This window comes from Cebus imitator, unplaced genomic scaffold (assembly GCF_001604975.1).
Source record: "Cebus imitator isolate Cc_AM_T3 unplaced genomic scaffold, Cebus_imitator-1.0 Scaffold169, whole genome shotgun sequence".
Lineage (NCBI taxonomy): Eukaryota > Metazoa > Chordata > Mammalia > Primates > Cebidae > Cebus > Cebus imitator.
In genome coordinates this window covers 3926792-3937788 of record NW_016107484.1, presented here as the reverse complement: position 1 = coordinate 3937788, position 10997 = coordinate 3926792, and the positions used below count along the sequence as shown (strand labels likewise).

Genomic DNA, 10997 nt, shown 5'->3' with positions numbered 1-10997 from the left:
TGAGATGGAGTTTTGCTCTTGTTGACCAGGCTGCAGCGCAATGGCACGATCTCAGCTCACTACAACCTCCGCCTTCCGGAGTCAAGCAATTCTCCTGCCTCAGCCTCCCGAGTAGCTAGGATTACAGGCACACACCGCCCCGCCCAGCTAAGTTTTTGTATTTTAGTAGAGACAGGGTTTTACCCTGTTAGCCAGGCCGGTCCTGCACTCCTGACCTCAGGTGATCCACCCTTGGCCCCCCAAAATGCTGGGATTACAGGCATGAGCCCACCGCATCCATCCTAGCCAGAGACCCTCAAGTGCTGAACTGAGGCCCAAGGCTGACTTTCTCCATGTTAGGGAGGCCAGGAGCCGTGGGGTGCTTCCCATCAAGCTTGACCTTGTTCTTTGAGGCAGCCGAGGTTGCTGCTTCGTGATGCTCTGTCCTTGCTCTGCGTGAGGCCTCTGGGCGTTCAGGGGCTCTTGGGGCTCCCGTCCATTCTCTGGAAGACTGGGGCTGGTGGGAGGCGAGGTGAGGCGGCAGCTTGGGCAATGAGCCTTCCTGCAGCCTCGGGTCCCAGGGCAGCTTCGGCATTGTCACAAGTGTGCTGTGCAGGTTTTCAGGTCTGTGCCTAGGAGTGGCGCTGCTGGGCTGTGCAGTCGTCATGTTTGTTTAACTCCCCCCAGCAGCTCCTTCCGTCTGGGGTTGCTGCCTCCTGCTCATCTGCGTCCGTGCACCCCGGTCCTCCCCAGTTACCCCTGGAGCCCTGACTCTCAGCACAGGGCCCGGCAGGTGCTCCTTGCTCAGTCAGTGTTTGCGAGTGACTGGTGGATAACAGAGGGGCCCCTTCCTCCACAGGCGGCATCCTGGTGTTCCTGACGGGGCAGGCTGAGGTGCACGCGCTGTGCCGCAGGCTCAGGAAGGCTTTCCCACCCTCCCGATCCCGGCTGCCAGGTAAAGAGGACGCCCCCGCCAGCGCTCTGCCCTGAGCAGCTGGGCTTGGCCTCGAGCTCCCTGGCTGGGGTGCGGCTCCCGCCTCTGAGTCTCCCTCTGGGAGTGTCGGTCAGCGCCTTTGCCATTCCCCACTTCACACCCGAATAAACGGCCACCACTGAGTGGCCTTGTCCTGAACAACAAAGAGCAGCGTGCTCGCGACCACACTGGCCACAGATGTCTTTCTCCCCAACCTGCCCCCCACCCCAGAAAAGGACGACGATCAGAAAGACTCAGCAGAGGAAATGCGGAAGTTTAAGAAGTCCAGGACCAGGGCCAAGAAGGCTCGGGCCGAGGTACGTGGGGGCTGGGAGGGACTCCTGGAGAGTAAGGCTGCGTCATCCAGGGTGGCGGCCTCCAGCCTCATGTGGCTGCTTACGTTGAAGTGTAATTGGGATCAAATAAAATTAAAAATCCAGTTCCTGGTCGGGCACAGTAGCTCATGCCTATAATTCCAGCCCTTTGGGAGGCCAAGGTAGGAGGATCATTTGAGGCGTAGAGTTTGAGATCAGCCTGGGCAACATGGTGAGACTCTGTCTCTACAAAAAATTTTTGAATTAACCCAGTGCGGTGGTGTGTGCCTGGGGTCCCAGCTGCTCAGGCTGAGGCAGGAGAACCGTCTGAGCCCGGGAGGTCATGGCTGCAGTGAGCTGTGATGGGTCCATTGCACCCCAGCCTGGGCAACAGAGCAAGACTCTGTCTCACAAAAGGAAAAGGAGGTCAGGCATGATGGTTCATGCCTGTAATCTCAGCACTTTGGGAGACTGAGGCGGGTGGATCACCTGAGGTCAGGAGTTCAAGCCTAGCCTGACCAAAGGCACAGCAGGGCACTAGTCCGTCTGCATTCATGGGGCCCCTGCGAGCACACAGTGCTGGGTAACACTCCCCAGCCCTGGAGGCCTGCGTCCCTCAGCAACAGGGTGGGAAGCCCCCATTACATTCAACACGGCAAATGCTCGAGGCCTCATGCTGGGTGAGTCCCCGTCTCTACCAAAAATACAAAATTAGCCAGGTTGGTGGTACACCCCTATAATCCCAGCGGCTCAGGAGGCTGAGGCAGGAGAATTCCTTGAACCTGGGAGGCGGAGGTTGCAATGAACTGAGATCGAGCCATTGCACTCTAGCCTGGGCAACAAGAATGAAACTCCGTCTTGAAAAGAAAAGAAAAGGAAAAGAAAATCCAGTTCCTCCATTTCCCCAGGCCCCCGGTATCAGCTACTCTGTAGCTACACGTGGCTGCAGGACCCACCCCGATGGACAGCGCAGGTGGGCGGTAGCCCTTCATGTCTGGGCCTGGGGCAATGGCAGAAATGGATTTCTTTTCCTTTTCTGAGACAGAGCCTGTGGCACTCCTTGTGGAAGACAGTTCTGCTGCAATGCACAGCTCTCGGGGCTGCAGGGTGGGCTGGGATTTGAAACAGTCTCTGAGGAAGCTTCCAGAAAGCCAGGCCCTGAGCAACTGCGTGGGGCCTGTGAGGACCCCCTGGGAGGGCTGGCAGACCCCTGATGCTGGCTGAAGAAACGGGGCAGCGAGGAGGCTGGGCTGGGAGGGGCTCGTCTGCGGCGTCTGTGCGAAGGCGCCATGGGTCTTATGGTCCCTGATAGTAGCAGGAGCACTTAGCTGTCTCCGGCTTGTCTGTTGCCCTACCGGCGTGTCAGGCAGTGATCCATGTTCCTCTCGTGTGTCCACAGAGCCCTCCCAGCAGCCTGAGAGACAAGGTCCATGATAGTCCCCAGGGTTTAGGTGGGGAAACTGGGGCAGGAACAAATAGTTATGTGGCCTGCCCCGGGTCACACAGCCCGTGGGTGGGGAGGGATTGGGGCTTCCACGAGAGGGCATCTATCTTTCTGCCTGCACATGCCACGTCCCCACACCAGGGCCCCCTGCAGCCCAGGTGTCCATGTTGTGTGGATGGGATCGGGGATTCCACGCGAGGGCGTGTCTTCCTGCACATGCCACGTCCCCACACCAGGGCCCCCTGCAGCCCAGGTGTCCACGTTGTGTGGTTGGGATCGGGGATTCCACACGAGGGCGTGTCTTCCTGCACATACCACGTCCCCACACCAGGGTCCCCTGTAGCCCAGGTGTCCATGTCTCATTCACTGTAGGTGCTGCCCCAGATCAACTTGGATCATTACTCAGTGTTGCCGGCGGGCGATGGTGACGAGGACAGGGAGGCAGAAGTGGACGAGGAAGAGGGGGCCCTGGACTCTGACCTTGATCTGGACCTGGGGGACGGCGGGCAGGATGGAGGTGTGGCCCTGGAACTGCTTCCTGCTCACGTTCAAATAGCTGTGCCCTGAGGATGTGCCCAGAGCCCTCACTGCTCGCAGGGGTGTGGGCCCCTCGGGGGCTGGGGTTCAGCAGCTTTGTCCCTGATGCTTCCTGAGTTCCTGAAACTGATGAGGAGGCCTCGAGCATTTGCCGTGTTGAATGTAACAGGGGCTGCCCACCCCATTGCTTAGGGACACGGGCCTCCAGGGCCCGGGAGCGTTGTCCAGCGCTGTGTGCTTGCAGGGGCCCCATGAATGCAGATGGACCAGTGCCCTGCTGTTCCCAGCCAGGGGCTGAGTGGGGCAGTAGACGGTACCAGACTCAAACCTGGCCCCCGCCACGATGCTGCCCAGATGTGAGGGGCAGAGTCAGGCCCCAGGATCCACGCCAGGGGATTGAGGAGGAGACTGCAGTGAGGCAGGGGTTCAGACCCGGCTCAGGGCAGTAGAGACGAGAGCCCTGGGAAACTCTCAGCAGTCCCCCCAGGCTTGGCCTGGCTGGTCCCGAGGGGACTCCCCTAGCAGGGCAGGACAGGAGCTCTGGTGGGGCAGCCTGGGTGTGCAGGGCCATCGTGGCCGGCTCCTGCCTGTGGGCATCTGTCCCGGCTGGGGTCCCAGCGGCCTCTGCTTTCCCTCCAGGTGAGCAGCCAGACGCCTCCCTCCCACTGCACGTGCTCCCGCTCTACTCCCTGCTGGCACCAGAGAAGCAAGCACAGGTAACCGTGCTGGGCCGGGTGCCCAGCTTTTGGGGAACTTTCAAGGGCACTGCAGTGGGTTTAGTCAAGCTCTTGGCAGTCCCCTCCATCTGCTGTTTGACCAGCAGCCGCAGAGTTCTGAGGACTATTGAGGTAGCTATGGAGAATAGAGAACCTCCCCGCCCCCTGTCCCTGGGCCCAGGTGGCATGGCTTGTCCTTGCTGCCTCTCCAGCACACAGGCCTGGCTGGCTCTGTCCTTGCACCTCCATTCCACAGTTTCTTTCCTGATTCTGGTGTTTTCCTGCCATCCCCTCCCCCAATCCTAGGTCTTTAAGCCTCCACCAGAGGGTACTAGGCTGTGTGTCGTGGCCACCAATGTGGCCGAGACGTCTCTTACCATCCCTGGCATCAAGTACGTGGTGGACTGTGGGAAGGTCAAGAAGCGCTACTACGACCGCGTCACCGGTGTGTCCTCCTTCCGTGTCACCTGGGTCTCCCAGGCGTCAGCTGACCAGCGAGCAGGCAGAGCAGGCCGGACAGAGCCCGGCCACTGCTACAGGTGGGTCACCAGGTTCTTCCCCAGGGACATCAGTGCTGCCCTGCAGTGGCCACTGAGGAATAGTGGCCAGGAACAGGACGCTGACCCTGCTTCCATCTGTGGTGCACCCCGTGTCCTGCCGGGCCCCTGTGACTGGTGCGCTCCCCAGCCCTTTTGCTGGCTTTCAGATACACACACTATTTCTTTTTTTTGAGATGGAATTTCGGTTTTGTCGCCCAGGCTGCAGTGCAATGGCACAGTCTCGGCTAACTGCAACCTCCACCTCCTGGGTTCAAGCAATTCTCCTGCCTCAGCCTCCCGAGTAGCTGGAACTACAGGTGCCCGCCACCATGCCTGGCTAATTTGTATATTTTTAGTAGAGACGGGGTTTCACCGTGTTGGCTAGGATGGTCTCAGTCTCTTGACCTTGTGATCCCCTCACCTCAGCCTCCCAAAGTGCTGGGGTCACAGGTGTGAGCCACTGCACCTGGCCAGCACCAACATTTATTTTTAATCTTTTTGTTTTGCTGGGATATTTTTTGAGAGACAAGGTCTCGCTCTGTTGCCCAGGCTGAGTGCTGCGGCACAGTATAGCTCACTGCAGCCCCCACCTCCTCGGCTCAAGCCGTCTGCCCGCCTCAACCTCCCAAGCAGCTGGGAGTTAGAGGCACGTGGCACTGCCTGGCCTCAGGTGTTTGTTTTGTTTTGTTTGACTGTGTGACTGTATCCTGTTACACAGCCCTGTGGAGGTCCTGAGAACACGTACCCCTACCGCACCCTTTTTTTAGTTGTATGAGGGCCTCAGTACTTTTGAGCCTAGCTCTCCTAGCAGGTATGACGTGCGATCGCACTGGTTTCGGTTCCTGTGTCCCTAATGACTAATGACGCTGGGCCTCTGCATATGCTTGTTGACCATTTGTGCATCTTGTTGGGGAGCTGCCTATTCAGACCTTTTGCTCATTTTTTTAATTAGGTTACTTGTCCTTTTATTATTGATCTGTAAGAGTTCTTTATGTAACCTGAATATTAGATCCTAACCAGATGTGTCATTGACAAATATCTTTTCCTAATCCGTGTGCTGTAATTGTGTGTGTGTGTGTCTGTGTGTGTGTGTGTGTGTGTGATCTATAATTGTTTTATTGCTATTCCTTTTGTCAGGGCTACATGTTAATTGCAAAAGTTGAAAATTTAGAAAATACACAAAGAAAACCGGTAGGAGGACGGGCGCGGTGGCTCAAGCCTGTAATCCCAGCACTTTGGGAGGCCGAGGCGGGTGGATCACGAGGTCAAGAGATCGAGACCATCCTGGTCAACATGGTGAAACCCCTTCTCTACTAAAAATACAAAAAATTAGCTGGGCATGGTGGTGCGTGCCTGTAATCCCAGCTACTCAGGAGGCTGAGGCAGGAGAATTGCCTGAACCCAGGAGNATGGTGAAACCCCTTCTCTACTAAAAATACAAAAAATTAGCTGGGCATGGTGGTGCGTGCCTGTAATCCCAGCTACTCAGGAGGCTGAGGCAGGAGAATTGCCTGAACCCAGGAGACGGAGGTTGCGGTGAGCTGAGATCGCGCCATTGCACTCCAGCCTGGGTAACATGAGTGAAAACTCCATCTCAAAAAAAGAAAACCAGTAGGAAGCAATTATAGTTAAAGTGTAGAGTGCTATGCACCATCCCTTATGTTAAGCACTCACTCTACATGGAATAGTAGCTTTTGTTTGTTTGTTTTGAGTCGGAGTCTCGCTCTGTCACCCAGGCTGGAGTACAGTGACCCTATCTCGGCTCACCACAGCCTCTGCCTCCTGGATTCAAGCGATTTTCCTGCCTCAGCCTCCCAAGTAGCTGAGACTATAGGCAAACGCCACCATACCCTGCTAATTTTTGTATTTTTAGTAGAGACAGGGTTTCACCATGTTGGCCAGGCTGGTCTCGATCTCCTGACCTCGTGATCTGCCCACCGTGGCCTCCCAAAGTGCTGGGATTGCAGGTGTGAGCCACCGCGCCCAGCCTGTGGAGTAGTAGCTAAGTAATCTTTATCAGTTCTCCCCGAGGCAGCTGCGGTTTGAGCTACATTTCACAGGTGAGGAGAACGAGGCAGGAAGAGGTGAAGCACCGTGGCTGGTGGGTGTCGAGATCCCATCCCAGTGGCATGACTGAATTGTGTTTGCTTTCCCAACTTCTCTGCCCAGGCTGTATTCCTCTGCGGTTTTTGGTGACTTCGAACAGTTTCCTCCTCCAGAAATCACCCGGAGGCCTGTTGAAGACCTAATCCTTCAGATGAAGGCTCTTAACATTGAAAAGGTCAGTTCCTGCCCCAGCCCCACTCCAGCCACCCCGTCGGGGCACCTCCCTTTCCCCAAGGCAGGGAGCCCAGAGCTGAGCCTGCTGCTGCCTGGCCTGTGGCAGCCACTAACACAACAGTGCATCGGCAGGTGCTCCCAGAGCCTCTGGGCTCCTGTGTCTCCGGTGGGCACCCAGGGGAGGGCTGCCTGGAAGAGAGGCAGCCAGGTCCTGCATGCCGCCCGTGGGCCATCGTCCTGGGACACACAGAACGCGTTGCCGGGTCTTCCTGGCTTCAGGTTTCTCCGACCCAGTCCTTCAGTGGAGGGGGGATCCCTCTAGGGTCACCCCCACCCCCTGCTTCAGGGCAGGCTGAGACAGGCAGTACCCCGTGCCATGCTGTGTGCTGTCCTGTGGGTGTTCAGATCCCCATTTAACTGATGAGGAAACTGAGGCAAGGAAGTGAAGGTCTTTGTCAGGGACGCAGAGTTCGTAAGTGACAGAACCCACATGGCCTTCTAGTGCATTTCAAACGTGTGTGCACTGATATTTCTGGACGTTAATATGTTCAAAATTATAAAAAATTCAGCCACCTCACACCATCAGGGAGAAGGTGAAGCGCATCCCACTGTCCACCGTTTGTGGCCTGTGCCCCCAGTTATGTTTCCAAGCACATGACCTCCTGTTCTTTATTACTGACTGTGGTTTTCTGAATATTGTGTGATATTTTACATGCTGATTTGGGCTTGATTTTTTCACCTAATAAAATCATGGATGCTGGCCAGGCGGCTCACACCTATACTCCCAGCACTTTGGGAGGCTGAGGCTGCTGCACCACTTGAGGTCAGGAGTTCAAGACCAACCTGGCCAACAGGGTGAAACCCTGTCTCTACAAAAGATTCAAAAAATTGGCTAGTTGTGGTGGTATGTGCCTGTAATCGCAGCTCCTCAGGCGGCCGAGGCAGGAGAATCAGTTGAACCCAGGAGGCGGAGGTTGCAGTGAGCTGAGATCACACCATTGCACACCAGCCTGGGTGACAGGGCAAGACTCTGTTTCCAACAAAAAAATTAGCCAGGCATGGTGGTGGGCACCTATAATCCCAGCTACTTGGGAGGTCGAGGCAGGAGAATCACTTGAACCTGGGAGGCAGCGGTTGCAGTGAGCCGAGATCACGCCATTGTACTCCAGACTGAGCGACAGAACAAGACTCTGTCTCAAAAANCCCAGGAGGCGGAGGTTGCAGTGAGCTGAGATCACACCATTGCACACCAGCCTGGGTGACAGGGCAAGACTCTGTTTCCAACAAAAAAATTAGCCGGGCATGGTGGTGCACACCTATAATCCCGGCTACTCGGGAGGCTGAGGCAGGAGAATCGCTTGAACCTGGGAGGCAGAGGTTGCAGTGAGCCAAGATCACGCCATTGTACTCCAGACTGAGCGACAGAACAAGACTCTGTCTCAAAAAAAAAAAAGAAGAGTAAAAAGAAAAAAATAATGGATGCCAAATATGTGCTGGGTGCTCTGCACATGTGACCTTAGGTTATCCTCCCAGGCACCCTAGGAGGAAATTACTAGTGTTACCCCGTTTTCCAGATGAGGAGCCTGAGGCACTGAGACAGACAGGCCTGACTGTGGGTCACGTGGCTAGAAAGTGTCAGGCGCGGGCTGGGAGCTCAGCGTGGCTGGGACCACTATCTGGAGTGACAGCAAGTCCTCTCTGTGGGAACTTGGCAGTGGCTTCCCCTGCCTCTGGAGTCAGCTCCGGAGCAGGACCCCGCCTGCCTTCCCCCAGACCTGGGTTCCTAGCGTCCCCTCCGCAGCGGCGTGCCTGCTGCAGGCTCACCGCCCCGCCTCCAGCTTTTTTGAGATGGAGTTTGTGCACCACACAATCTCCCGTTGAAAGTGTGCTCAGAAAGTTGAGCAAACATCACCACCATGACCATTTTCATCACCCCAGAAACAAACCCTGTACCCTTTATCTGTCACCACCCCCAGCCCCTGGCCCCTGTGCCCTCTCCTCTCTATGGCTTTGCCTGTTCGGAACATTTCATGCAGATGAAATCCTACAGCATGTGGCCTTTGTCCCTGGCACCTTGTCCTGAGTGCGATGCTCTCAAGGTCCGCCCGTGGTGTAGTGTGTGCCGCTGCTTCACGCGTTTTCGTGGCTGAATCATAGTCCATTGTATGGATGGACCACGTTTTGTTCATCCGCTCCTCCGCTGATAGACGCATGGGTTGCTTCCACCTTTTGGCCATTGTGATACATTTATTCACATTATTATTATTTTTTGAGATGGGATCTCACTCTGTTGCCCAGGCTGGAGTGCAGTGGCACGATCTCGGCTCACGGAAACCTCTGCCTCCCAGGTTCAAGTCATTCTCCTGTCACAGCCTCCCAAGTAGCTGGGACTACAGACAGCGCCACCACACCTGGCTAATTTTTGTATTTTTAGTAGAGATGGGGTTTCACCATGGTGGTCAGGCTGGTCTCAAACTCCTGACCTCAGGTGATCCACCCGTCTTAGCCTCCCAAAGTGCTGGGATTACAGGTGTGAGCCACCACACCCGGCCAATTTATTCACATTATGCCTCACTGACTACCTGCAGCCCCTCCTGGTCAGATGACACTCAGTCCTCGTGAGTGTAATAGTACGTTTAAAAACAAAAGCCAAAAAAAGCACCCAGCGGGGGCAAAGCGCAGCCCCCAGGGCCTCGCCAGTGCTTGGGACGTTTTTGAGTGAATGGGTGATGTGAGTTCCCTTGGCCCCTGGCCTTTGAGGGTACCCCCAGGCCTCTGTGTCCCTGCTGGCATGAGCTGAGCCCGGAGAGGGGGTGGAGGGAGCGCCTGCTGCAGACAGAACAGGAGCACCGGACTTGCTTCTCAGCACCCACCCTGTCCCTGCCATGTCTCCTCATGTCCCAGGTCATCAACTTCCCCTTCCCGACACCCCCCTCCATGGAAGCCCTTATTGCCGCCGAGGAGCTGTTGATCGCACTGGGTGCCCTGCAAGCGCCCCAGAAAGCAGAAAGGTAGGGCCAAGAGCATGCCTGCATGCTGCGCCGAGCGGGGCCCTCTCCCCTTTGCTGGGCCCCAGCCGCCTCGAGCGTGGGGCCTTCCGGCTCTGGCTCCAGAGCCTCCTCTTGGGGCACCACCACCACCTCCATCTCCAGGGTGAAGCAACTGCAGAAGGACCGGCTGAGCTGCCCCATCACCGCGCTGGGCCGGACCATGGCCACGTTCCCTGTGGCGCCCCGCTACGCCAAGATGCTGGCGCTGAGCCGGCAACACGGCTGCCTGCCCTACGCCATCACCATCGTGGCCACCATGACAGTGCGGGAGCTGTTTGAGGAGCTGGACAGGTGCGAGGTTAGCGGCTGGGCATTTGGGGCCAAGCTCAGTCCCAGTGGGGTCTGGGCTGAGAGCTGACCTGCACCCCGGCTTCCTGGGGAATTGCCGGCTTGTCAGGTGGCCTCTTGCAAGACCCTCGTTCTGTCTGAGCCCGTCTGCGTTCTCATCTCTGCAGTGGTCGTGGTGGTCCCTGTCTGCTGCTCCTATAGGTCACGTGGAATTGTGAGACTAGGAGGTGGGGTGGGGGTCCTCCACTCATCATCAGAGGGTCATAGATTCCCGAAAAAGGACACTTTGAGTGAAATCATTTAAAACACACACCAAAATAGGGAAAAGCAATGCCCTTGAAAGGTGGCACTAAGTAAGGCCAGGCGTGGTGGCTGACACCTGTAATCCCAGCTACTCAGGAGGCTGAGGTGGGAGAATCACTTGAACGCAGGCGGTAGAGGTTGCAGTGAGCCGAGATCATGCCACTGCACTCCAGCCTGGGTGACAGAGTGAGACCCTTTTCAAAAAAAAAAAAAAAGAAAAAAGTGGCAGTAAGACTGTGAAGTATGTTTAGTGCATTGTATATTTAACAACATTACTTCTTTTTCTTCACACCCACATATACCTAGAAAAATTTAGATTATGACTACATGCTACTTTTTAGAATGAACAATTCTTTAGTAATTTCCTGGCATCCTGTCGCATAGATCTCCCTTTGGCAGCTTGGTGATAAAAGGGGTCATTTCTGCGGAAATTTGTGGAGGTAACCTGAGTTTCTCAAGGGCGTCGTAAGTCTTCAGCATTCACATTCCTCATGAAACAGCCTTTCACCACATCAGGTTTTTTCGTTTTTTGTTATTAGATCTGTTGCACCTTAATTACTTTCTCTCTTTTTTT

General features: G+C 55.8%; 1 protein-coding gene across 2 annotated transcripts in view; it reads left to right on the top strand.

Annotated features, from left to right (window-relative positions):
• The window catches only part of DHX37 (DEAH-box helicase 37), a 42282-nt gene that overhangs the window by 23530 nt on the left and 7755 nt on the right, over window positions 1-10997 (top strand). For both annotated transcript variants that reach the window (XM_017544451.2, XM_037744279.1), the window contains 8 exons: window positions 839-934; window positions 1184-1269; window positions 3083-3227; window positions 3887-3963; window positions 4270-4502; window positions 6672-6783; window positions 9687-9793; window positions 9935-10123. In XM_017544451.2, coding sequence (XP_017399940.1) covers window positions 839-934; window positions 1184-1269; window positions 3083-3227; window positions 3887-3963; window positions 4270-4502; window positions 6672-6783; window positions 9687-9793; window positions 9935-10123 — 1045 coding nt within the window. The remainder of the gene's footprint in view (window positions 1-838; window positions 935-1183; window positions 1270-3082; window positions 3228-3886; window positions 3964-4269; window positions 4503-6671; window positions 6784-9686; window positions 9794-9934; window positions 10124-10997) is intronic.